This window comes from Zingiber officinale, chromosome 8B (genome assembly GCF_018446385.1).
Source record: "Zingiber officinale cultivar Zhangliang chromosome 8B, Zo_v1.1, whole genome shotgun sequence".
Taxonomy (NCBI): domain Eukaryota; kingdom Viridiplantae; phylum Streptophyta; class Magnoliopsida; order Zingiberales; family Zingiberaceae; genus Zingiber; species Zingiber officinale.
Genome location: NC_056001.1, coordinates 35,329,719 through 35,355,642, shown reverse-complemented (window position 1 = coordinate 35,355,642; position 25,924 = coordinate 35,329,719). Strand labels below are relative to the sequence as shown.

The following is a 25,924-nucleotide window of genomic DNA, read 5'->3' as shown; positions in this document are numbered from 1 at the left end:
ATCAAGCCTTTCATAATAGTTGTATGGCATAATTTTGCAGAGAGCATAATGGCACCTTTCATGAAGCACTTGCACACATATATGTCAATATCAGGGCCACATCTAGGTTACTGGTACAGTACAAATTCTTTATTCAATTCAGGATTGTGGTTGATGAAGAAACTCAAGGGAGCGCAATGCATTCATCAGCTTACCTTCACTGATGATCCAGATCCTCATAATACATTCTTTTACAAGCTCTGTAAGGTAATAATGAAGCACTGGAAAGTTAAAATTGTTTCCCAAAGGATGAGTAGATAACATATTTATTTCTAATATTTGAAATGAGTTAACAATAATGATGCTCAAGTGTATCAAAATTTTGCTATGTTCAATTCACTATTCTTCATTAGACATGCATGATGAGAAACATAGGACGTCTTAAACTCTATATGATGGCTTTTTACACTAGTAGTTAGATAAAGAGGGTAGCCCGGTGCACGAAGCTCCCGCCATGCGGGGTCCCGAGGAAGGATCCATTGTACGCAGCCTTGCCTTGCTTTTTGCAAGAGACTGTTTCCAGGATTTGAACCCGTGACATTTTGGTCACACGGCAACAACTTTACCGTGATATGAAAAATTAATCTCTGTTAAAAAACCTAGTTGAATTATCAATGCTATCAACTTGGTTTGTCTATTGTCACTAAGATAGGGTTCCTTAGTTCAATCTTAAGGTCTACTTCTTCATGGTGATCACATTAGTATTGGTTGGATAGTGAATTTTCCTACTTGCCGTGTGTTCTGCATACAATTTAGATGCTTAGGTTAAGATTTCTTAGAATTGCTCCATTGAATTGTCTCTCCAAAATTTTTCATTCATGCAATTGCCACTTAAGGAAGCCTTCCCACTTATTGCATCAGTCTGTTTCAAATTTCTCATGTTTCATTTTTTTTTCAGATGAAGACCCTGGAACATTTCAAAAACATTATATTGTTATCGTCCCCACAGGTACTATATTCTGGACAATTCTTATTCATATAATTTTTGTTAGTATGATCTATGCACAATTAAAAGATTTTTATATTGTATTCACATCAAAATTAAATGGTGTTTTGATTACATTTGTTTTGATTACATTTGTTACCTTGGGTATTCAAGATTGCTTTATATTTTTGATTCCTCAATCAAAAGTAAGAAAATGGGAAGGGGAGCCTTGGCGCAACGGCAAAGTTGTTGCCATGTGACCAAAAGGTCACGGGTTTGAATCCTGGAAACAACCTCTTGTAAAAAGAAGGGTAAGGCTGCGTACAATGGATCCTTCCCCGGGACCCCGCATGGCGGGAGCTTCATGCACCGGGTTACCCTTAATCAAAAGTAAGAAAATGTCTAAATGAATAGGAACAAAATTAGTAACAAATCGTTTGAATAATTTAGGGGTGTCAATTCGGGTGGGTTGTGGGTTTGGATTGGGTCTAAGCAAGGATATTACAAAAAAATCTCAATCCGAATCTGACCCGAACCCTGATAACCCGATCGACCCGATTAAAAAAGACTTTTTGTTTTGCTATTTTTCCTATAAATTTTTACTTTTATCTTATTACTTCATCATTATCATATTAACCTTATGCTATTATGTACCTAAAACATCTTAATTTTTAAAATAAAATTTGATTTAACTCCAAGAAAAACCCCTAAACCCTAAATTCACGTCAACCCGAACCCAACCCGATCGTAATACAATCCAAAAATTCCCACCCGAAGCCAACCCTAATTCGAAAACTCCCAATCCTAACCCGATATTTTTCGGGTTGGGTTGGCAGGTGGAGTTCATTTTTGATATCCCTAAATGATTGCTTTTGTTTCAAAAGTTGTAAAGGCAAGATTTCAAGTGTAGTAGTTTTGGTCTTTTGTCAAAATGGTAGGTTTTGATATTTGTCTTGTAATGGAATCAACTCAACTTATATGAGTTTAATGTTTAATTCTTTTTCTCTTAGCTTATTTAGCTTCAAATATAAGCCCATAGTAGTATGAAATACAATTGAGTTAAAATTTTAAAGCAACAAGTTAGAAAATATAGAAACATTACTCCAATAATTATACATTAATACTACCAAAATGACTATAAATCAAGAGTATTGATATTTCTAGCATCCTAATAAGATCAACAATATAATTTTTAACTCTACAGTTTTTAAGACCTAGATTATCTAATGCTCTTAGTTAATTTGATATTGGAATTAGTTTCTCTTAATGCTCATAAATATATCTCGATTAACAATTTGAAGCGACACTTGTTTAGGTGTATGTGATATGGATACATCTTTATGACAACTTGAAGGATGCCACTCGTATATAAGGAATACTCATTTATAACAATATCCATTATTGCATCATATAATGTTGTAAATGGCAGTAGGCGGTGGGCGGAGCAATTAGTGACCACCTCAGCCGCTTAGGCGGTGCTTAAGTGTTTGAATTTTTTTGCTATTTTTTAGACATAATACTATAAATAGTCACCATTCTTTATATAATATATGTAATTAAATAATATTTATGCATAAATAAACGTCATACAATACAATTTATAGAAGGTATAAATAAATATATAAATGTAACTAACAAGATAATTAATAAAGATTCATTACCATATTAACAGTGTTATAAATGGCGGTAGACAGCGACAGAGCGGTTAGTGATTGCCTACCGCCTCAGGTGCCTAGGCGGTGCTTAGATGGTTGAATTTTTTACTATTTTTTATATATAATATTATATATAATCATTATTCTTTATAATATTTATTTTTAATAAAATATATTATATATATATATATATATATATATATATATATATATAATGAGATAATTTTATTAGACTTTAATTAAGTTTATTTAAATTATTCAAATCATAGCTAGGAGTTGATTAACATTATTAACCCAAAGTTAATTAAACTCCAACTTATAACTTACCTGCGTATCCTATTTCAGCTGGGCGACGAGTCCGACGCGTCGTCGGGATCGCATGACGAGTTCAGATGCGTAGTCAGCCCTAGTGACACCTTCGGGCCTGTCGTCGGGCTCGAGCGACACATCCGGGCTTGTCGCTAGCCCGGGCTAGTCGTCAGGCTTGGGCGACACCTCCGGGCCTGTCGCCGAGCTCCAGCGATGCCTCCGGGCCCATCGCTAGCTCGAGCGATGCCTCCAGGCATGTCGTTGACCCAAGCGACACCTCTAGGGCCGTCTCCTCAGTCGGACGACGCGTTCGGGCTTGTGTGACATCCGGACGCATCGCCAAGCTCGGGCTACGTGTCCGGACGCGTCGTCGGGCTTAGGAACATTAGGCTTCGCTTAGGTAGCCGTCATTTAGAACATTGCATTTTAATACTAAAAAACTGATATCATTACTTTTACCGAAAGCCTCAGTTTAAAATTCAAAGTTTCAATCCAACATGACAATAAGCCAATGGGATTAGACTAAACATATCTAATCTTCTAAATCATCTACACATACACCATCAACTATATCCATAATCCTCTTATCATGGGACTCAAAATCAACATCTTCATTCTCCTCTATCTATGTATCTAAATCCTCATTAAGTTCTCTAATTGGAGTGTTCCTTGCACTTCTTGGTTGTAACACTTCATTCGCTCCTGAGCCCTCTGCCACTATTCTTCAAGTAGGTCTCGAACCCGACTCACCCCTCATCTTCATCACTAGTATCAACAAGCTAACCTTGAGCTTCACTAGTTTGAGAGGATAGAAGTAAATCTCCGCTCATTTCTCCTTTACTCTTCTTTTTCATAAGATTGACATATACAATCACTCAATCTTGATCTCGCGAGCCTATTCCTCTTCTTACTATGTATCTAAATAATTAGAAAATTATTAAAAACTAATAAAAAAAGATAGATAACATAATTTATGAATTACTACTTATCCCTTCAAATTGGCTCCAATTTCTTTTACACCCTGATGAACTACTTGTCAAAGAGAGAAATCTCATTGCCATTTGTTATAAGTTTGGAGTGTCTACCATAATTGGACCACTATCCAACTTAAAATATAAAGAGGCAAAAAAATAATAAATAAAACAAATAGGTAAAAGAGATATATATGTTAGTGAATAGAAATAAAGGAAAAAGATATAAATCAAAGTCATGGTACATATTCAACTTCTCATATGCTACAATTGTCATTTTTCTTCTAAAGTTTCCTGTTTTACTCTTATACTTCAACGATTTATCATTAGAAATGGTGGATTACATAAAATTCTCTGAACACAATTCAAGAACTTATTCATGACGTTGGTGTCATCTTTTATGTTTGGATCTTTGAAGTAAAAATCCAGATTCAACAAGTGACATAATGCAAAGGACTATCAAGTCTACCTTTAGACTTCTCATCAATAATCTTCGAAATAAGGGTGATATTTCCTTCTTTTTTTAAAGCCTTTCTAATCTCTTCCTTGGCTTCTTCAAGTGCACCGAAAAAGGTCATTAAGGGCTTAACAAGGCGTAAAACTTTCACTAAAGGGGTGAAACTATTCAAAACCAAAGAAACACCATTCCAAAAAGAGATACTTATTATCGTCACCTCCGCCGCTTTCCCCTTCACACTACTCCTTAATTTTGTTTTGCTCCGCTCCTCGAATGTAAACATAAGTCTCAAATGATCTTTTTTGTTATTGAAACTTTCTAAGGTTAAAAATGAAATAGCAAATCTAGTCACCCTAGGCCTCACAATATCCCTCTTCTTGGTATATTTTCTCATAATTACCAAAGTTCTATGATGTGCATAGATGAATATTGTAAAGGCCTTTGCTTTCTTAAACATTCCACTAACTTGGGTAGCTTTCCAATTACTTCAAGCATGATGTTGATTGTATGAGTCGCACAAGAGGTCCAAAAAAAATTGAGGCAGTGTAACCTTGAATAACTCTGCCACCACCATATTGTTTATTGCATTATCCGTCATTACTTAAATAACATGTTGAGGGTCAATTTCATTATGTATTTTTCCACAAACTCGAAGATGTAAGCCCCGGTGTGTGCCTTCATGGATTATTCAATAGAACCAAATAACGAAGTGTCTAGTTTGCAATTAACACAAATTCATAATGCTTCTTTTCTTGCGATCCGTCCATGCATTGGTCGTAATTGAACATCCATTTGTTATCCATTGCTCTTCATGTTCTTTGAGAGATAATTTGGTCCTTAACTTCTTCCTTCAAAAGTGACTCTCAGATATTGACTTGGAGGTTTGTAGCTCGGGCTGAATTGGCCAACAGTCTCTACAAATTGTTTAAAGCTTTGATTGTCAATTGTATGAAAAGGAATCCCTGCCTCATGAATACATCTTGCAAGGTATTCATGCACATCATTTGTAAACTTTAACTTCAATGCATCATTTATGTTTTGTTATTTGTTAGATTGATTGCGGATGTCCACTTTTCAATAGGCCCGAGGTGCTTTGACTTCTTTTTAAAAGAATCTCCCTTTCCTTCACTTGACAATCATCATCCTCTACATCAACACCTATATTTACTTCTGCCCTCTCTTCTTTAGTTCTTCCACCCTTTTTCATTTATTCTTGTTATTTTCAAGATAAGTTCTTACATTTTTTTCTTCATAGGACATGCTTTAACTTATCCTACAATACTCGCAATATAATGCTTCATTTGATAAACTCCTCCCTTAATAAGCCTCTTACACAATTTGCATGTGATCCAATCTCTTTTTTCTTTGCAATATAACACCCGATAATCCCAAACAATATTACTAAAATTTCGCTTCAATTCCACCTCTGATTGTTTCTCATTTTCCATCATTAATCTTTAATAATTAAATAAAAGATCAAAAACTTAAACAAAATCTTACTAGAAATATATAAAAGCTAACCTAGTGTGCTCGTGGCGGCAGTAAGCGATGGAGGTGTGGCAGCGTGGCGGTGCGATGGTGGCGGGGGCGGTTTTAGGCAAAAGGAGGTGGGTTGTGAGTGACTTGGTGTGTTGATGGAGTTATTTATGTTTTGGAAGGGAGAGAAAGTGTATTAATATATCTAGTTTTTAAAATTTTGTTGACTTTAACCACCTCACCCACTGCCTTAACCACCTCAACCACCGCTGCGCGTGCCACCTTGCCCGCTTCACCAGCCTCGCCTCATCTTTAATCGCCTAAAACACTGTTTAAGGCAAAGGCAGTGTGTTTGATGTTCGCCTCCAGCATAGGCTGCCGCTTCGGCCTCCATTTAGAACATTGACATCATAACAGTAGAATAACATCATTCAAGGATGCATAAGTTGGTAACAACAATTAGTGCTAAACGTTTACTAAGTAGCTGAAAATATGCCAACATAGTATCTAACTCATGATGATGAACATAACTAGATTCATGCTACTCTTGTTAACCAATATGGCTGGAATCTTAAAGTGGCAGTCCGGTGCACAAAGCTCATGCTAATGTAGGGTTCGGGAAAGGATTTATTGAACGCAGTCTTATCTACTTCGCAAGAGGCTATTTCTGAGACTCAAACTCGTGACCTCTAGGTCATGCGACAGCTTTATCATTGGCTCCTCTTCAATATAGCTAGACTCTTACAAATGAAAAATACAAAAAGTAAAATGCATAAAAAAAGTGTAATAGAAAAATAAAATAAATGGACAGAAAAAAATTACCTCAAGTCTGTGAATCTAGAGGTTAAAGGAACAATGAATGAGCACACAAGTGCAAAATGGAGTGAGGGAGAATGTGCATGATATAATATTTGATATTCTTTTGGCATCATAGCATCATTAATGTATTATTGTTATTCCTCTTTAGTTTCATCATTTTCTCATGTTTCCTCTCTTAAACTCTTAGGCATTTTTTTAATAGAAATTAAGATATATATTATTTAGAGAGTAAATGACCTACAATACACTTGATAAGTGATGCATTATATATACAAATATAGCCAATAAAAAATACATCATATATGAGTGAACGATCCACAATCCACATTATAAAGTGCACCATATGTATGCATATAAAGAGTGAACAACCAACAATTTACTCAAACATAAAAAATAGATCTCATATAGAGTGGGTGAACGAGTTGTAATCCACTCTGAGGAATTCATCTCATCTTTGTTTACAAAGGGTGAACAATTTGCAATGCACTCAAAAATGAAAATGCATCACACATGGAGAGGATGAACGACCCACTATGCACCTTGTGAAATATACATCTTCTATATGTATGTAAAGGATGAACGACCTATAATCCAACCGGTAAAGATATATCGTGTGTGTGGGAATGACCTACAATCCACCAAATTTGAAACACATCATACGACCTGTAATTTACATAATAATGAAAATGAATCTCTTGAAAGAAAGGGTGAATGTGCAATCTACTCGATGATGAATTCATCTCATATGGAACTAACAAAGCCTACTAAACACGAGAAAGACCCAATGACCCTTTTTTGTGCATCAAACCAATTATTTTATTAAATTTGGTAGAGTAATCACTCCTATTTTAGAGGATGGTGCTAAAACTCTATGTAGTTATAGAACTCTTTCGGAGTGCAGAGTGAAAACTTTGTAATATGTATCCATTCAATGTTGTATTACTTTATTAGAAATAGGTTTGTATTTCATTTCTTTAGTGCTCTTAAGGTGGTTTAAATTTGTTCATTCCGTTATCCTAAGTTTTTATTACCTATCAAGTAAGGTTGTGATACCACATATAACAAAGGTACACAAGTATAAAACTATAAGAAACTAATAGCATTATATAAGGACAAACTATTAAATTGATAAGTATCAAAGGCAAGAGTATCATCCACATGTAGATATCCATCAAAATGCACAGTAGGAAGCACGTACATTAAATTAATTTACCTTTAACCCTTGTTTCATCATGCAAGATTTCTTTTAAAATTTCCCCCTTTTGAAAATAATATATTCAATTAATCTTATAATTATGTTTCATCAATTTAGTAAATACCAAGCAGGATTAAGCATGAAACATAATGCATCGGCTTGCCTCTAAAAAAAGGCTAAACTCTAATTGGTGCATCAACATGGATGAATTATCGTAAGAGAAGGAACGGTGCCATAGGGTCTCATTTCATGACTTGGAATGTACTACCACGGGCTAGAGAGACAAAGAGGGTATTGTGTGTGACTACATTGTTGTTGCTCTGGCTACAACAACAATAGGGGGAGTGATGCACTGATGCTTGCCAACATTGCTTACAAATAGAGGAGAAAGGCTTTAAGGACATGGGATCTTCTTATTGCGAGGAAAGGAGGAAGCAAGGCTGAATGTTGCCGTTGGTTAAAGACAACAACCACATGTGGCAACCCAACACGTAGCAATGATAGTCATGGGTGTCCACCTTTGATGTTGTTGCTATAGCAATGGCGGCAAATAGGAGTAAGTGCGCAAAGAATGTGACATTGTGTGCAAATGGAGGAAGCGAGAGGGGGAGGAGAGGACATGGGGTGAGACTACTGTGGTTGCTACCACTACATTGTGAGGGATAGAAACACGGGTTGGGAAGGACGATTAGGTTAATTAAATTGACAATTTTGGAAATAAGTCCATTAATTTTTAGAAATTACAACTAGATCCCTAAGTTTAAAAAACTGGATCAATGATATAACAATCTTAATCTCTTCGAGTTCAACTCCAACATCACTCCTCTTCTATTATTGGTGCTCTATTTGGTGTTTTTCTTCCTTTTTTTTAATTGTGTTTCATTTCCTCATGACAAAATGACAAAATTTATGGATGTTATGGGAATAAAATTTTTCTATCTTGACCAATACTGTCAAAACTATGTTCGCCTCTGCAACACAATAACAAAAAAAATATCTTGGTTGTGTGTCCACCGATATTGATTGTCACTTGAAACGGTTGCACCATGTGGTATCAAACAAATATCATTTTGTCTTGGCTGATATAGGTAAAAAAGAGGCAATCTTAAAGCAGGGGAGAAGGCATACTTAATGAACAGAGCAATGTGAGGAAGTCTTTTTTTTATTGTTAACCCTGTTATCGTGATCCGGCTAATCCTGGAGGTGGATGGCCCAAGGGGAGGAAGTCTTAGATCTTTGATAAAGGGGAGCTGACAATTTTTCTTTATATGTACGGAAGGATTTGTGTATATTTACAAGGAGCAAAATACAATTCTGATCATGAGGGGATTGGGGTGGGGATAGATGTCAATGAATATTTTATCATATGCAATTAAATAACAATAATCTTGAATAACATGATGTACTAGAAAATTTGTATATGTAATTTATTGTGAAATAATTCTATTATCTAATCTGTTAATAATTCTATTATTTATTTAGTGGTATTTTCTATTGATCCTTATTAAGTTGCATATAATTCCTAAATTTAACACTTTGCATAACTTAACAAATTTGATAAATTATATGATTGCGTTAATATCACTGATGACTTAATTATTGTACTATAAATTTAGTATAACTATAATAATGATCAAAGTATTAAATTTAGCATAAATTATTAGTTTGTTATAAAATTTTTGTAAAGACTTGTGTTACATATTTAAATATTTTGATTAAAGATAACATTATACTTAATGTAGGTTATTATTTATCTAAGTTTGCTTAGTTTATATGCTTTATAATTAATTAATACATAATTGATTGATAATATTTGCTGAACAATACTATATACTTTATGGTCTATTAATAAAACTCTTATAATGAAGTATATAAGTTATTTAAAACCCATTCAAAATCACCTTGGCACAATTTAAAGTAAATTTGTTGTTTGGGGCTCTTTAAGTTTCAAAGATTTAATAATGGAGAGTCTATGTTTTGCCAAATGTTTCTTGTTGGATAAGTCATCAAAGGACTCGTATATAAGTTCTTTTAATCTCAAATGAGCGGGGACTAAGTGGAGTGCGAGGATACAATTGCTATCTCCTAGGATACTAAGTTTGACATTGCTTCTAGTTCTTTACTTTTTCATTCTCAAATATTTGGTTTGCGTGAGGAAATTGGGGCTTGTTTAAACCTTTATTCCTTTTGTTTAGCAAGATTGAGCTTAATGATTCTTTCCTTAGGTTCTTAAAACACACATATAGAGATTATAAAGTTGAAGGTTGAATGATGTTGACAATATTTCTGTGTAATCATCACTTAGATTTTTTCACTGTCTTTCATTTTGTTGAGAATTAAGCATCTCTTTGTCATTGATAGAGGTAAAATCCACATAAGCAATTTATAATGATGAAGGTGATATTTTGGTGTGTATTATATCCTAGTGTAGTGTTGCTATCTATAACAACTTTACTAGTCTTGTATTAACATTCCAAAAATATATGAAAGATATTATTGCTCTTTCATATATCATCTGATGGTTTATCTAGGAGTTATCTTCTTTATTTTCATATAACTATTGTCTTTCACATATTCAATTATTGCTGAAACTTTTTGTGGATACTTTGATTCAATATTACTCTTGTTGCAGCCATTGACTCACCAGATAGTATTGTCTATTACTTGAGAGTTAGATAGCATTTCTTGTGTTCTTTTGTTTTGCATAATGATGTCAGAACTAGTATCTACTCTAGGATGGGTGGTGACGAGTCCTTTCTCTAATGAAGTAGCCGTAATATGCGGTGTTCCTCGAAGAAATGATCTAAAGGTTATTCTGTGGTGTATATAGTTTCACGGTTTTTGGTAGTTGAAAATAGTTGTTTGTACTTGAGACCAACAAGCATGGATAGCCAGTCTCTAATAGTTGGTTTCTTGGATCATTTTCAAAATGTGTTAGGATATTGGCCTATCAGTTTGGCATTACATTTTCCAGTCATATGCCTAACTGTAGGCACAGGTTATTCTATTTGAATCTGTTTTGGCTATTTTATTGTTAATTAAGTTGAATTTTTGAGACATTGTATGAGTTTTTAATGGTATATACCGCATCTAGTGGAAGATTCATTGTTCAATTTCTTGATGAAACAAGATTACTAGGCAATCAGCACTATATATGCACTATCTATCTAATGCCTGATCCTCCTAGGATTTGCATCATGTTACATGAATTCAATCACGTGCCTTTCGGAAATAGCCTTTTGCAAAACAGGGTAAGACTGCGTACAAAAGACCCTTCCCCAATGCCCACATTGGTGGGAGCTTCGTACATCGGATTGTCCTTTTTTATTGTCATAGTTTTAAACTCGATAGCTCACATGACTGTATGACGTGGATATCTATGAATAAACTTAAATCACATGAATAATATGGCTTATTATCTATCAAAGCGCATAAGATGATGCAACCACCATGGCCATAAACCAAGGGTCAACATCTGATATAAAACAAAATCTTATTGTCAAATATTATTAGTTTTCTTATAACATGACTTGTGACAGTAACTAGTGAATTAGGATCGTATTTAATGAAAACACATAGTATATATACCTTGGTTCAAGTTTATAGAGCCAAATAAAGATGGTATCTAAAATGGTACATGAAACAATTTAAAATTTTGAGATGAGACAATTGGCATGGGTGAAATTTGCAATTGCCCCTATTGGCATGTGATACAGACAATAGCAGAGGTTGTCTGTTCATGAGGCTTCCCTGAGTGCCTCGACTTTGAGGTTTCCATGAGCTCTAGCCATGAGGCTTCCACAAGCTGAAAGTTGGCAAGACCTTCCTTGAGGTTTTGTTCGAGCTAGGGTTCCATTGGAAGCTTCCTCCATAAGGACCCACCCCCAAGGCTCCTGTGAGCTGGAGGTTATTTGCGAGAGTTTCTATGAGATTTTCCCCCATTTCTTGTTTTTCCCTCAGTTATTCTCCTACTGATCAGTGCCAATCAGCACCTCTTGATGCACTGCCACACATCTTGTTTTGACTTATTATTGAAGCCTCAACACAGAATGAGACTTTTAAACCATACATAAAACTGACAACTTGAATGCACCAACTCAACTGTCCATAAAATTCTTGAATCGGACTTTAGTATCTAAAACTCTGTTTCATGTCAGGTGTATTAGTAGTTTGTGTTTAACTTTTCTTGTGTAATATCAAGTTGTAGCACTTGTCTGGGTTAAAAATTGCTATTTAAATGAATAATTATTTTTAGCTTTAGTTGATATACTGTAAGATTTAAGAAAGTATGTTGCTATGTTGGTGCTACTATTGCTGATATACTTGTTTGTTTGTTGTATTTTAGTAATTCCTACATTTGTCTGATGAACAATGACAGTATCTCATTAATAACTAAGGTGTTGGTTCCCTGGAGCGAGAGAAACATCTAAAAAAAAAAAGAAAAGAAAAGAAAAGAAAATAATATTGACTGATTGTGTTTCCTTAAAGGATGAAATAGTAAAAAAATTAAATGTTCTTTCATATTTTTATAATAAAGTTGGGGTTCGTGCAATGATGTTTAAGGCAGTGGAAGGAAGGGCTGGAGGGAAGTTATAATGTTGATTAATTAATGAGAGGAAAAAAAGGAAAAAAGATGAGGAGTAAAAGAATTAAATACCCTTGCTATTAATTCATTGCATACTTTGCCATACCCATCTTCTGTTGCTTTTTAAAAACCGCATGACTGCTACTTACAACCTTTAGCAAGCACCGTACTTAACATTATCCAGTGTTGTAAATGGCGGTAGGCGGTGCGGTCAGTGATCGCCTACCGCCTCAGGTGCCTTGGCGGTTGAATTCTTTTGCTATTTTTTATACATAATATTATAAATAATCATTATTCTTTATAATATGTATTTTTAATAAAAATATCTTAATTTAAATATTTAAAAATAATAAATATATATATTTTAAAAAATAGATATATTAAATTAATGAAATAATTTTATTAGGTTTTAATTAAGTTTATTTAAATTATCCCAATCATAGTTAGGAGTTGATTAAAATTATTAACCTAAAGTTATTTAATTAAACCGTAACTTATAACTTACTCGCGTACCTTGTTTAAGCCGAGTGATTAATCCGACACATTGCCGAGACCGCATGACAAGTTCGGATGCGTAGTCGGGCCCATTGTCAGCCGATGCCTCAGGGCCCGTCGCCGGGCTCGGCCTACACCCCAGGGCCCGTCGCCGGGCTCGGCCTACGCCTTGGGGCCTGTTGTCGGGCTTGGGTCGCTTGGCCTACGCCTCCGGGCTCGTCCTACGCCTTCGGGCTCGTCGTTGGGCTCGACCTACACCTCTGGGCTCGAGCGATGCCTTTGGGCTCGTCACCGAGGTCAAGTGACCCGTTTGGGCTTTTGCGACATCTGGACGTGTCGCCAAGCTCGGGCAATGTGTCTCGATATGTCGAAGGACTCAGGGGACGCTTTCAAGCTTGCACAACAAGTCTGGACTCATCATCAGGCGCAAGGGACGCGTCACAGTGACAAAACAGCGGCGGTTCCAAGCTCGACAGTGGCGGAAGAAGGTGAGTTACCTCCTAAAACACTGCCTCAGGCAAAGGTGGTGCGGTTGATTCCTACCTCCCGCTTAGGTGGCGCCTAGGCAGCTGCCATTTAGAACACTGACATTATTGCTAACATCTTATTTACCCTCCACGCCACCACTTGTGGCTGCGGACTCCATGTTGCCCTGACCTCTCACTTCCAAGAGACAACAAATGCTACTCAACTTACAGATTGATGCCTCATGGTTCACATTCATTTTCACCCATATTTGGCTGAAAGTTAAAATGGCCTAAATCTTTTCTATGGAATTGTGCATGGCTCCCATTCATCCACAATCTGTCAGACTAATTGACAGAAATGGGCAACTGGTTCCCTCCTTTGTCACAGGATCATCATCCCTCCCAAGAAATAAAAATACCCTAATTCTGATTTTGACAAAAAAAATATTGAGGGAAATGAAAAAAAAAAGTATTTCCTTTCCCTATCTCACTCCTAAGTATTTATTCCTATTGCTTCAAGGTGTCAATTACAAAAATTCATTCCCAGTTTCAAACAGATCTGTTCAATCATTTGATTTATTAGAATTTTCTTAAAATATGATTTTATAACCACTCTATCCACCATTAATTCTCATGCATTCTCTGTTAACTGGGATATCTACCAAATAAAGAAGTTAAATTCACTCCAAAGGCAATGTCACAGTAATAATAAAATCAAATAAAAAATATCAGCTCCTTATGATCCAAATTCAATCTTTGCCAATAAAGTTTTTCACCAAGTTAGGAATTATCTTTTACATGAAATTACCACACTAAATGATTTACAGGAATACAAGATATATGTCTTAAATCCGTAGACTACTTAAATTCATAAATTGTTGTCCAATTATTTATATAGGAATGCAAGAGTTCTCTAGTTTGATATATCTCAAGTAAGCTCCTCCTAGGTGTGCTCGTTTTGGTCAAAAGCAGGAATTACAATGTTGCGGAAGTTTATATAACAGCTCTATTACTTCAAAGTGCCTCAAGTAATCAACAAAATATATCTTTAATACAAAGGAGAACGTACACTTTAACAGATATTCATAAAAGGAACTGATAGATCGACATGTTTTGACTACAACTTGTATAGATCTGTGCTAATTTAAGTTACGTCTAATGGTTATTTGAGACATTAATTGAGGTGTTGAGTCATGTCGGTCACCACAAGCATAATTTATTGTTTCTCTCGCTAACTGACATTGAGACGCTTTGTCAGTGCAACTAGAGTGACAACTCGTGGTGGAAATAGAGAGGAAGAGAGGTTCAAGGCTGAAACTAAGAGGAGAGAAGAGTACTTGGGGAGAATGAGCGACAACTATGATAGGCACAACAATTGACATGGGACTAGCGATGGATGCAACGACAGGTGGTGGGCGTGATAGCGACAATAGTAGACTTGATAGGTCTCAAGGGAGGTGCAGATTAGAGATAAGTAGGTAGAGAAATAAAAAAACTAAATGTAATTCCATTTTTTTTAAATACAACTATTGTAATTAAATATGGTTGAATTAATTATCCTATATATAAACTTGGTTTAATCTAAAACTAGAATTGTGTCTAATTTGAATTAACTTGATCATATCACCATATCTACTTGATGAACTTCACCTGATCCTAAATTAAATTTCACTCAACCTCAAAACTTAAAATATTGTTTCATTTAACCTAATAATTATAAAAAAATGTAAAAATTTAAATAGGATAAAATTTGGGCAAACATCAAAAGGGCGCCCTTTATTTTTGGAATCATCATGATAATGCCCCACTTTGATTTTCATCAAAAGGGTGTCTACCATCTACTACACTATTCCCATTATTATCTCTCGCCTATATTTCCCGCCTAAATCTTGAATCGGGGGCGTGTTGTAGGAGTTACAGTTTTGTAGCAGCTACAGTTTCGTAGCAGCTACACTACGACTGTAGCTGCTACAAGGTGACTCGGGTTGAACCACGGAACACACAAGATATCAAATCGAAACTCTACATTTGTTATCAGGTGTAATCCGTAACATCGTTTAAAGTCTTTTCGGAGGTTTCGAAGAATTTTAGTCCTTTTTATTAAGATTATTTTTCATATTGTAGCAGCTACGAAACTGTAGTTGCTACAACAGGGGGTGGGGCACCCTTTTGATAAAATTTCAAAGTGGGGTGCCCCTTTGACGATTTGGAAATAAAAGGGGTGCCTTTTTTATTTTTGCCTATAAAATTTAGTGTCTAACATAAGTTAATTTTTTTTTGCATGGTCTAACTTTTATAATGTCATGAGAGGACGGTGAGACTATGTCAAGATTCACTTTGATTTGAATATCAAGAAACACCTAGGTTTTGGTAACACTTTGATTAAATAAAAGCTTATTTAATTAAGTTAAAGCAATATTTATTTATTTTTTCACTATTTATATTTATCTTATTGGCATATAATTGTTAAATCATGGAGGACTTTGTCCAACAAAGTGACCCTTTGCATGGGATACCCACGATGCATTTCGCACACGTTGAAAATCGATCTCATGACCTATTGTAGTAACACCACATGCATATGCTAGTCCGTGGGGGCGATATAATTTGTAGTAAAAGGTGAAACCATTATCTCGGCAGCTCCTCCAGGGTGACCTCTCACTGTCTAGAAGGGAGGTAACTCACAGAAGGCTTCTCCTAGTAACAACAGCGCATGCAAGGAGGGGTTGAGGTAACCAACGAGGCATTCCACACCGTTGGGAATCGACCTCAAGCCTATTGGTAGCAACACTGTTGCATGAATCAACTACGTCAGCTCGTGGGGGTTGTGGGGGCAACATAATTGTAAATACAGATGATTGCAATAGGTGAGTACATAAGTGTGCACTATGTACCGATCATATCACACTCATTTTTTTAAAAAAACATTAAGTTCAATTTAGATAAGAAATTCAAATTGAACTGAATTATTAATATTTCTTTACTTATAAAATTAAATAAATTCAATTACAAAATTCAAATTTTAATTTTAATATGTTATTTAAATTTGTGTATCTTCCTTTTTATTTTTACTCTAATAATTGTTGTTATGTGGGAAAAAAATAAAACCAAATTAAAACTTAATGTTAGAATTTTAAATTATTTATTTTATTTAGTATTTAATACTCAAACTTTTATCGAATGCTAATGAATATATATAAACTTGTAAAATATATACATTCATTTTAAACAAAATTGCATTCTCATCTCAAGCCTTTAAATCTAAGATTGCTCTGATGTTGTAGAAATTTAAAAAAAAACACGTTTCAATTTATAGAGGACTAGAGAAAGTTTCATTTTCTTATTGCACATTCTAGCATTTTACATGCAAAATCATTATAAAATTTAAAAAATTATAATCTTCAAGTAACTGAAGCTAAAAATTAAAATTGAATTGGTTGCAAACATTTTTAACTCTAAACACTGAGATAATAAAATTAATCGACAAATATAACTAGAATAACAAACATCTATTATACATTATGTATTATTAACACTCTAATTAATATATGAACAATTAATTCTAATAAAAAATATTTAAACATTATAACTTATATTAAGTAAAATTAATTATGTCAAAACTGTAACAACACGATATCATACTGTATAGTCATTGCACCATTCAAGTTAGAGATCCAAACTGCTTAAGATTTTAGAGCAAAAGTTTATATCAAGTGCCTAGTATTGTTGGCCCTATGATAAGATGCAGGTAAATCACAGAGAGCATTTTGTCTTAGCAAATGATCCTTTGCATGAGGGAGGTCAGACACTCAATCAATGAGACATTTTGCACCAGAATTGATCCCTAGATTTATTGGAGTATGCACGAGTACTAATTGCGCTAACCCATAGGGGCAAAAAACCTTGATTTGGCATATATCAATATATTGATAATTTAAATTATGCCCATAGGATATCTCTAAGGGTTTTGAAGTTGTTGATTAAGGGTTTAAGCCTTAGTTTATGTAAACTGCAATCACTTAATAATCATTTTAACTACAAAACTTGTAAACTCTAAAGGTGAAACATTTCTACATTATCTTCCATGTTGGCACATTTGAATGCTTTATCGTTGTCATTATATATATTTATAATTCTAATTGTTTGTTTCAAAGCAAACACAGAGGTTGGTTCAAACCTATTTAAATATTCCTGACCATGAGGTACCAGACTTTTGTCCAGATAGGACTTGAAAGGAGAAGGCTGGATTGTCTACGTATGTCTATTTTCTGATTCACTTTCTGCAATCCATTTTTTTATTTTCTTTTGTTTGACACGATCATGATGATAAAACACTATTAATTAATCTCATGATATGAGTTAGCAATAATAGTTGGTTTTCATGAAAGGATAAGGTCATACGTGGTACTAAATTTGTGTGACACAATAAACTTAGGAACCTTGTTGGATTGCTTGCTCAAATTAAAATCATCATCATTGTCATAATCATCAGTCCATGTTTATCCCATTTTGCTCATTCAAAATTTCTCCATTTGTATCTGTTGAGATTCCATGTTTTTTATATAGCAGACAAATGATTGCTTTATTTATTTGTTTTAATTTGTGTCAATTTGTCAGGACGGTTATGTTCCTTACCATTCTGCCAGAATTGAATTATGCCAAGCATACTCATTGGATCTATCAAAGAAGGCAAATATCTTCATGGAAATGCTGAATAATTGCTTGGATCAGATCTGTGCCCCTTCATCTGAAAGGCGAGTATTGTTGCGGTGTGATGTGAATTTTGACACATCTTCTCAAGGGAGAAACTTAAATACATTCATTGGACGAGCAGCCCACATTGAATTTCTTGAGACTGACATATTTACAAAATTCATCATGTGGTCCTTTCCAGAATTTTTCCTTTGAATAACAAGTTGGATAAGCTTCTTTACTGCCCTTTCATCCACCTCTGTGCCGACTAACGCTAGTCCAGTGATTAAATAGCAGGATTTCACCCTTTATCTATATAGTTTTATTCTTTTTCTCACCAGTGTACATGTAGTCATTTTTTACATATATGAGTTAGGCTAAATCAGATAAGGGTTATGCAGATTATGTGAAAAGGAAGTCTGCAGCTCTAGTGTTTGTATCATATGCTAGAACAAGTGTAGTTCACTGATTTTCTCTGTTTTGTTGGCTGAATAATTTGGTTTTTCTTCATTGAGTCTTCTGATCCATTTTTTTTTCATGTGACTTCAAGCTTGTGTTGTGGATGATATACTTCAATTTCCAGAATACCCATGAACAAAAGAATTGTCCTCTCAGATGGTAGCGCTGGATCCAGGATGTATTTTCTTCTCTTTTGTATTATATTATCCTTTTCCCCCCATTTAAGAAAAGTTATGAAGGTTTTCCATATCATGTCAGTGTCTGTGTTTGTTAGTTCAAGTGAACTGATGCAGTATTGATCTTCTGTTGCATAGATTGTCAGTCTTCCCTTTGCTAGATCCGGCTTCATCACTCATATTTGATACTGTTGGATTAAAAACAAAATTTTCTGAAACTTGTTTAGTCTGTGTTCTTGACATTGACTTCAGGCTCTGCCTTTACTAGATCCTGTTTCTTCACTTATATTTGGTACTGCTGTACTAAAAAAGATGGATCTTCTGAAATTTGTTATTCAGATTGTGTCCTCATTTGATTGTGGCTTTGCCACTGCTAGATCTTATTTGGTCACTCGTATTTGATACTGCTGGATTAAAAAACAATTGGTCCCCTCGGGGCGGTGCGATGGTTGTGATATGGGGTGTTATCACATGAGGTCTTGTATAATATATAATTTATAAAATATTAAAATAGCATCATCTACTTCTACTCAATGTAAGTATATTTTAAGTAACTCTTCAATTTTTCATCCATCTAGTAGGTTCTAATTTGTTAGATAAATGAGCAAGAAAAGAAGTCATATATGAGGCATTAGTCTAATTAGTCGAATTGATATAAATGAAAATACCTTTATCTGTAACATCAAGTAATAATGACACATTTCTTTTGGTGAAATTAATGGAAAACCTTGAAAATCTAACGATTTGTGACATTAAATTCTAATTTCAAAATATATTGTTGAATATATTGAATGTAACAAAAATAGTAAAAGGGATCTGATTAAGATTCTCCTTGTGTCCCATGTGTAAACGAACAGAACCATGTTGCTTTTCTATACTTGTTGGTTAGCCAACAAAATATTAAAGGGCTCTAAAATACTAATCCATTGAAGTTTCTACCCAACATGAATACAATTTTTTTTTTAAATATAAAACAAATTTAATTTTCGAATTGGGATAGTGTGCTAAATTTTCAGATAGAAAGTATTTGTTACAAGTTTTTGATTTTCAAAATCCAGCATCACAGCTGATGATTTAAAATCAGCACCATATTGGTATAAAACTTTTCCAGTAAAAGGTTGGTAGGGTGTAATTTGCTCAGGATTACATTACAAAGTTGATTATTTTGTTTAGTTTAATTTTAAACTTGTAATGTAATGTAATTTGGATTACAAAAGGTAGTGAAGTTTTGTAATCTGGATTACAAAGTAAACATTATGTAATCGGATTACATTACGAGGTCACCGTTTAACCAAAATTTGAATGTCGAATATATTCCTAGTCCATCGTGGCCGCCATGCACTGTCGCTACCCACCGTCGTCGACCACGCCTACCGGTCGCCGGCGACCACCGTTGGTCGTCGCCGGCAACCACCGCCGCGCGGCCGCCGCCGGTCGCCGCTCGGCGGCCGCCTCCGGCGACCGTCGCCGCACGGCGCCGCCGACCACCACTACCGCCCGTCGACCACCACCGGCGACCACCGCCCACGTGCCGCCAACAGTGACCACCGCCGGTCGTCGCCCGTCGACCGCCGCTACCACCGGCGACCACCGCCCGCCGCCGCCACCAGTGACCACCGCCGGTCGTCGCCTGCCGACCGCCGCTGCCGCCGGCGACCACCGTCGGCGATCGTCACCGACGACCACCATCGGCCACCGCCGGCGATCGTCGCCGTCGCCGGTTGTCGGTGGCAGCTGTCGGCAAAGGAGGCCAACGGCGACGACCGTTGGTTGCTGCAAGCTCCGGCAGAGGTCCGACGGCCATCGGTAGAGGTCGCAGGATATTTGTCATTTTATAATAATACGAATTACATTTTTTATAAAAAATAATGGATACCAAATAAAAGAATGTAATTATCCTTGTAATCAAAGATTACATACATTACATTATCAAACGTAGTTATGTAATCAAGATTACATTATATTACGGCTGTGTTTGATTGGATGTAATCTACCTTATAATGTAATCCAGATTATATTACAGGGTTGATTATTTTGTTTGGTACCACTTTAGAATTGTAATGCAATGTAATCTGGATTACAAAAGGTTAATAACCTTTTGTAATCCAGATTACAAACCAAATGACATGTAATCCGATTACATTACAATCCTAAAAATTTTTATACCAAATTTAACCCTAACACATTCGCGACACACCTCTTCCTCCCATCACGCATCGCCTCCATCAGAAATACTGCCAACACCACCTCTCCCTCGCCTCGCCGGCAGCACTTCTCCCTCCTCTCCCTCACCTTGTCGGCACCACCTCTCCCTCCTCTCCCTCGCCTCGCTGACAACACCTCTCCCTCTTCTCCCTAGCCTCGCTGGCAGCACCTCTCCCTCGCCTCGCACACTCATCCCAACACCTCCATCAGCATCTGACACCACCTCCATCCAGCGCTGACACTAACATTAGCCGACACAACCTCCATCCAGCCCCTCCATCAGCATCGGCGGCCACCCTCATCTTTGCTTCCCATTAAAGTCGCCAAGGCTTCGATCCAGCACTGCCTCCATCAGCATTGACGCCGACACCACCTCCCTCACCTTTGTTTCCTCACCCCTGCCTCCATCAGCATATGTAAGTTCATAGTCACCAATAGAATGTCGTATTCTTTTCTCATAATTTTCTGTTACTTTCAAAACTTGTTATATGTTTTCATCAAAATCAGCATCTTGTTGAGCTCAACCTTTTCATTTACTGGTCTTATTTATTTTGCAGTCATGACTCGTCTTAGTTTAAAGACCAGGAATATAATAAGAAAAAGGAAACTAATTGTTGTGTTAATGCATTGGTTGGAGATCTTGAATATAGTGAATTGGTTTTTTCAAATGTGCTGTATTTTAGTGGAATGGCGTAATAGATCGTATTGTTTGAAAAGGCAATATGTGAATGACATTTTTGCTAGGAGAGGAATGATATATAATTTAGCATATGAGAGTGACACTACTTGCATAGCACAACTAAGAATGAATAGGAGAAGTTTTACAAAATTGTGTTGTATGCTCGAAATTGAAGGGGGCTTGAAAGGAACAAGATATATGGAGGTAGATGAGCAAGTAGCAATGTCATTACATTTGCTAGCTCATCATGTCAAGAATAGAACTATACAATTTCGATTTAGAAGATCTGGTGAAACAATAAGTAGGCATTTTCTCCGATTTTTGAATGTTGTTATTCGTCTACAAAATGTGTTTTTCAAAAATCCAGAACCAATTGCAGCCGACTCAATAGATTGGAGATAGAAATGGTTTAAGGTAATTATTATATTTGTTTTTAAAGTTATGATTTATGATTTTTTTTTTCTTATTTTCTTCTTGTTGTTCCTTCTAGAATTGTTTGGGAGCTTTAGATGGGACACACATTAAAGTTAGAGTACCAGTAGAGGATAAACCTAGATATCGGACAAGAAAGGGTGAAATTACTATTAATGTGCTTGCTGCTTGTTTCCAAGATATGCAATTTACATATGTGTTATTTGGATGGGAAGGTTCAGCGGCAGATAGTAGAGTACTAAGAGATGCAATCACAAGGAAAAATGGATTAAAAGTTCCACATGGTTTGCTAATTAATTTTTCAAAATATCTTAAATACTTTACTGTGTTTTGAGTTTGTGAATTATTTTAATACTTTATTCAATTTATAGGATATTATTACCTTGTCGATACCGGTTACACAAACTGTGAAGGCTTTTTAGCACCATATAGGGCCCAAAGATATCATTTAAATGACTGGAAAGAAGGTCGAGTACCTAGAAGTCCTCAAGAGTTTTTCAATATGAAGCATTCGGCTGCTAGAAATGTGATAGAGAGATGCTTTGGGATACTTAAAATACGTTGGGCAATACTTAGAAGTCCAGCTTATTATCCGATCCAAACTCAAAATCGAATTATTATGGCATGTTGTCTTCTTCACAATTTTATAAGGAGAGAAATTGCTGGGGATCTTGCAGAAAGAAGGTTGGAGAGAAGGCTGGATAGTCAACTAGTTGAAGTTGATGACATTGGTGAAAATATGGTGTTAACCATTGAGACTTCGAGTGAATTTAGCAATTGGCGTGATAATTTGGCCAATGACATGTTTAATGAATGGAAAAGATCTAGATGAGATCATTTGTGTAATTCTTATAAATTATTAGATTTTTGTAAATGGACAAGGACCGTTATCCTTATTAAGTTTCTTTGTAATTTACATTACATGTCTTATGATTTTTAATTTTGTGTTTAGCTTATTTTGAGTATGTTGAATTACAATGTTTCAAGCTTGCATTTTCTGTAATCTTTAATGGTCCATGCAAGGTTATGTCATGTAAAGCTTTGACGAATGACAAACTGTACACTATTCTTGTAATCTTTTCTCATATGTATGTACCAATACTATCTCTATTTTTCATTCAGTAGTAGAAAGCAGATCATCAATGATTTCTGTAATCTTTTCTCAATAGAAGGTTGGTTGCTATTTCTCTTTATTTTAGCTATTAATTTTTTGTGCTATAGGTGAACATGACTTCTAATCCTTCAGGAGAATCTTACAATCCAAAAAGACTTGTAAAAAACAACATCAATGGTCTACTATAGAAGATGCTGCACTTATTGAAGCATTGATGCAATTAAATAATGCTGGAGATCTTAGAAACAAGAATGAGAAAGGTTTTAGGCCAGGACATGGATTAAAGCTACAACAAATGCTTGAGGTTAGCTTGTCTGGACATGGAATTAAGGCAAAACCACACATTGAATCAAGGTTAAGAACTTTCCAGAAGCTCCACAATGTTATCCATGATATGTTGTATGGAGTTGGGACCAGCGGTTTTGGTTGGGACTCAGAAAAAAACTTGTTACGGCTGAGAATTCTGTGTGGGATGGATATATTAAGGTAATTTATTTTATTGTTAAAATGTTTTATTTTTATTTTCTTTTGTTTAGTTAGTAATATAAATTTTATTTTATAGACTCATGGAGATGCAGAACAATTTAGATACAAGTCATTGGTTTACTATGAAGAACTTTCTGTCATCTTTGGTGGAAACCGTGCATCTGGTAAAGATGATCAAGGTCCTGCTGATATTGTGGAAGAATTAGACAAAGTTGCAATTGAAAATGATGAAAGTATAGGCGTTGATGGGGATTATGCTTCATATGCCAAAGATTTCATATTTGGATCAAACGAAGAGAATTCTAAGCCAAAAAGGAGAAAGACTGAGAGCACTAAAGATTTATCTCTAGTTATTAGAGAGGCGATAGCTATTCTTGGGGAAGAACTTAACAATGCAAGTAATCGATTAAGTAAAGCATTGGAATATGATGAAGGCGTTGAAAAAAGAATGAAAGTCAATGAGGTTTTAACAAAGTTACCTGGGCTTAGCATGTTGGAGCGTCACAAAGCGACAAGAAAAATTGGTTGTGATCGTGAAACTACAGATATTTTCGTCACCATACCAGATGATGAGAAAGAAGCTTTTGTGAAAGCATTATTGAGTGGAGATATTTGAGGCGTAGACCTTAGGTTTTATTGTCATTTCTTTGGACAAGTTAAACTTATAATTTCCTAGATAGGCTAAACTTGGTGGTTAAACTTTGTTTTTATACAAACTTGGTGGTTAATTTTGTTCGGTTTAGTAAAATTTGATTTGATTTAGTTTAGTTTGGTTAACATTGAGGCATATGATAGTTTAGTTAAAGTCCTATTGGCTAGTGTTTTCATTCCTGCAGGGATCCTGTGTTGCTGCTATATTTGGAGGTTGCCGCTGGATATGTACATTCTTTTCCTTTTGTGTGATTATGAATTCATTATAGAAGATTATTTTATTGACTTTGGTGAATTTAGTGACCTCTCCATGTACTGGCACATTTTGTCTATTTGTTGGATGTTGATGCTGTTGTGGTTTTGTCTGACCTTTCCATGTAATGGCACATTTTGTCTATTTGCTGGGTGGAATGTTTGTTGTTACGTGGCTCAGTTGGATTTGGAGATATGTGTTGGGTTTTCTTTGTGCTATGATTATAATTCACATGTTGGAGTTTTATAATGCTCATGGATTTTGATAGTTTTGGATGTTTAGAAGATAAGGGAAGTTTCTGTTTTTTCTTGAGTTTGATTTTCTGATCAGTTTGAAATTCTTGTATGGTCCAAGCATCGTTGTATCTACAGCCAAGCATCTTTTGTGTGGCTTGATTTGGGTATATGGTTTATCTTAATGCTTGGCCGTTGATTTCTGGTCATGGGATGTTGGGTAGAAGGGTGTGTTGCTGTGGACTATTATGTATTATATTTTGGTACATGAAAGCAGTGCAGTTGCTTTACTGATTGCTATATTTTTTTGCAAGAGTTGGATTCAAACATGCAGGAAGCTATAGAATTATTAGAAGTTGCTGATAGACCTACGTTTATGAGTTTGGAGTTATACTCTCGAGAGTTCACTGTTAGAGTATAGTGATGTTTTTTTTAAGCGTTTGTAAGTATAGCGTTTGTAATTTGATTTGATTTAGTTTAGTCTAATTTTATTCTATTCGATTAAATTAAATTTAATTTTATTTAATTTAGTCTAATTTAATTTGATTTAATTGAGAAGAATAATATAATTATTTAAATTCTGCTATAAGGATTTTTTTGTTATTTTATAAAAATATAAATTACATTCCTTATCAAAAATAATGTACACCAAATAAAAAAATATAATCTCCCATGTAATCAAAGATTGCATGCATAGTATATAAGTATTTCACCAAACATAGTAATGTAATCCTGATTACATTACATTACATTACATTACAAATTTAATTACATTACAAGCTAGATTACATTACATCCAACCAAATACAGCTTACATTACAAATTTAATTATATTACAAGTAAGATTACATTACACCCAACTAAACGTAGCTTTAATTATTTGTATGGTGCTGCATTTTCAAATCACACCATTTTTTATACAACCCAGTACCAACCATGTTGTAGATATTTTGAAAATAATGCAAATTTTTATCAAATTTCTTCTATACATTGATTCTGATCATTCAAAATCAGCACCGACCACACTGATGTTGATTATTGGAAAGTAGCACCATTATTTTTTGATTTGTCAAAATTTTTATTCTGATCAATCAAAACTAACACCACAATGATATTGGGTCGACTGCCCGGTTGAAACTTCCGTGGGCCGG

General features: G+C 35.2%; 1 protein-coding gene across 6 annotated transcripts in view; it reads left to right on the top strand.

Annotated features, from left to right (window-relative positions):
* Window positions 1-18,964, top strand: part of LOC122014994 (protein FAM135B-like) — a 47,405-nt gene extending 28,441 nt beyond the window's left edge. The window contains exons 13-17 of one of the 6 annotated variants that reach the window (XR_006120802.1): window positions 41-246; window positions 938-988; window positions 18,011-18,147; window positions 18,636-18,722; window positions 18,859-18,964. Coding sequence is in view for 5 of the 6 variants with exons in the window: in XM_042571581.1 (XP_042427515.1) it covers window positions 41-246; window positions 938-988; window positions 18,011-18,301 (548 nt within the window). In the remaining variant the exon portion in view is untranslated. Of the gene's footprint in view, window positions 1-40; window positions 247-937; window positions 989-8,934; window positions 8,999-18,010 lie in introns of those variants that run through there. The other 5 variants (XM_042571583.1, XM_042571581.1, XM_042571585.1 and 2 more) reach the window with 5 other exon arrangements.
* Window positions 18,965-25,924: the final 6,960 nt, after the last annotated feature.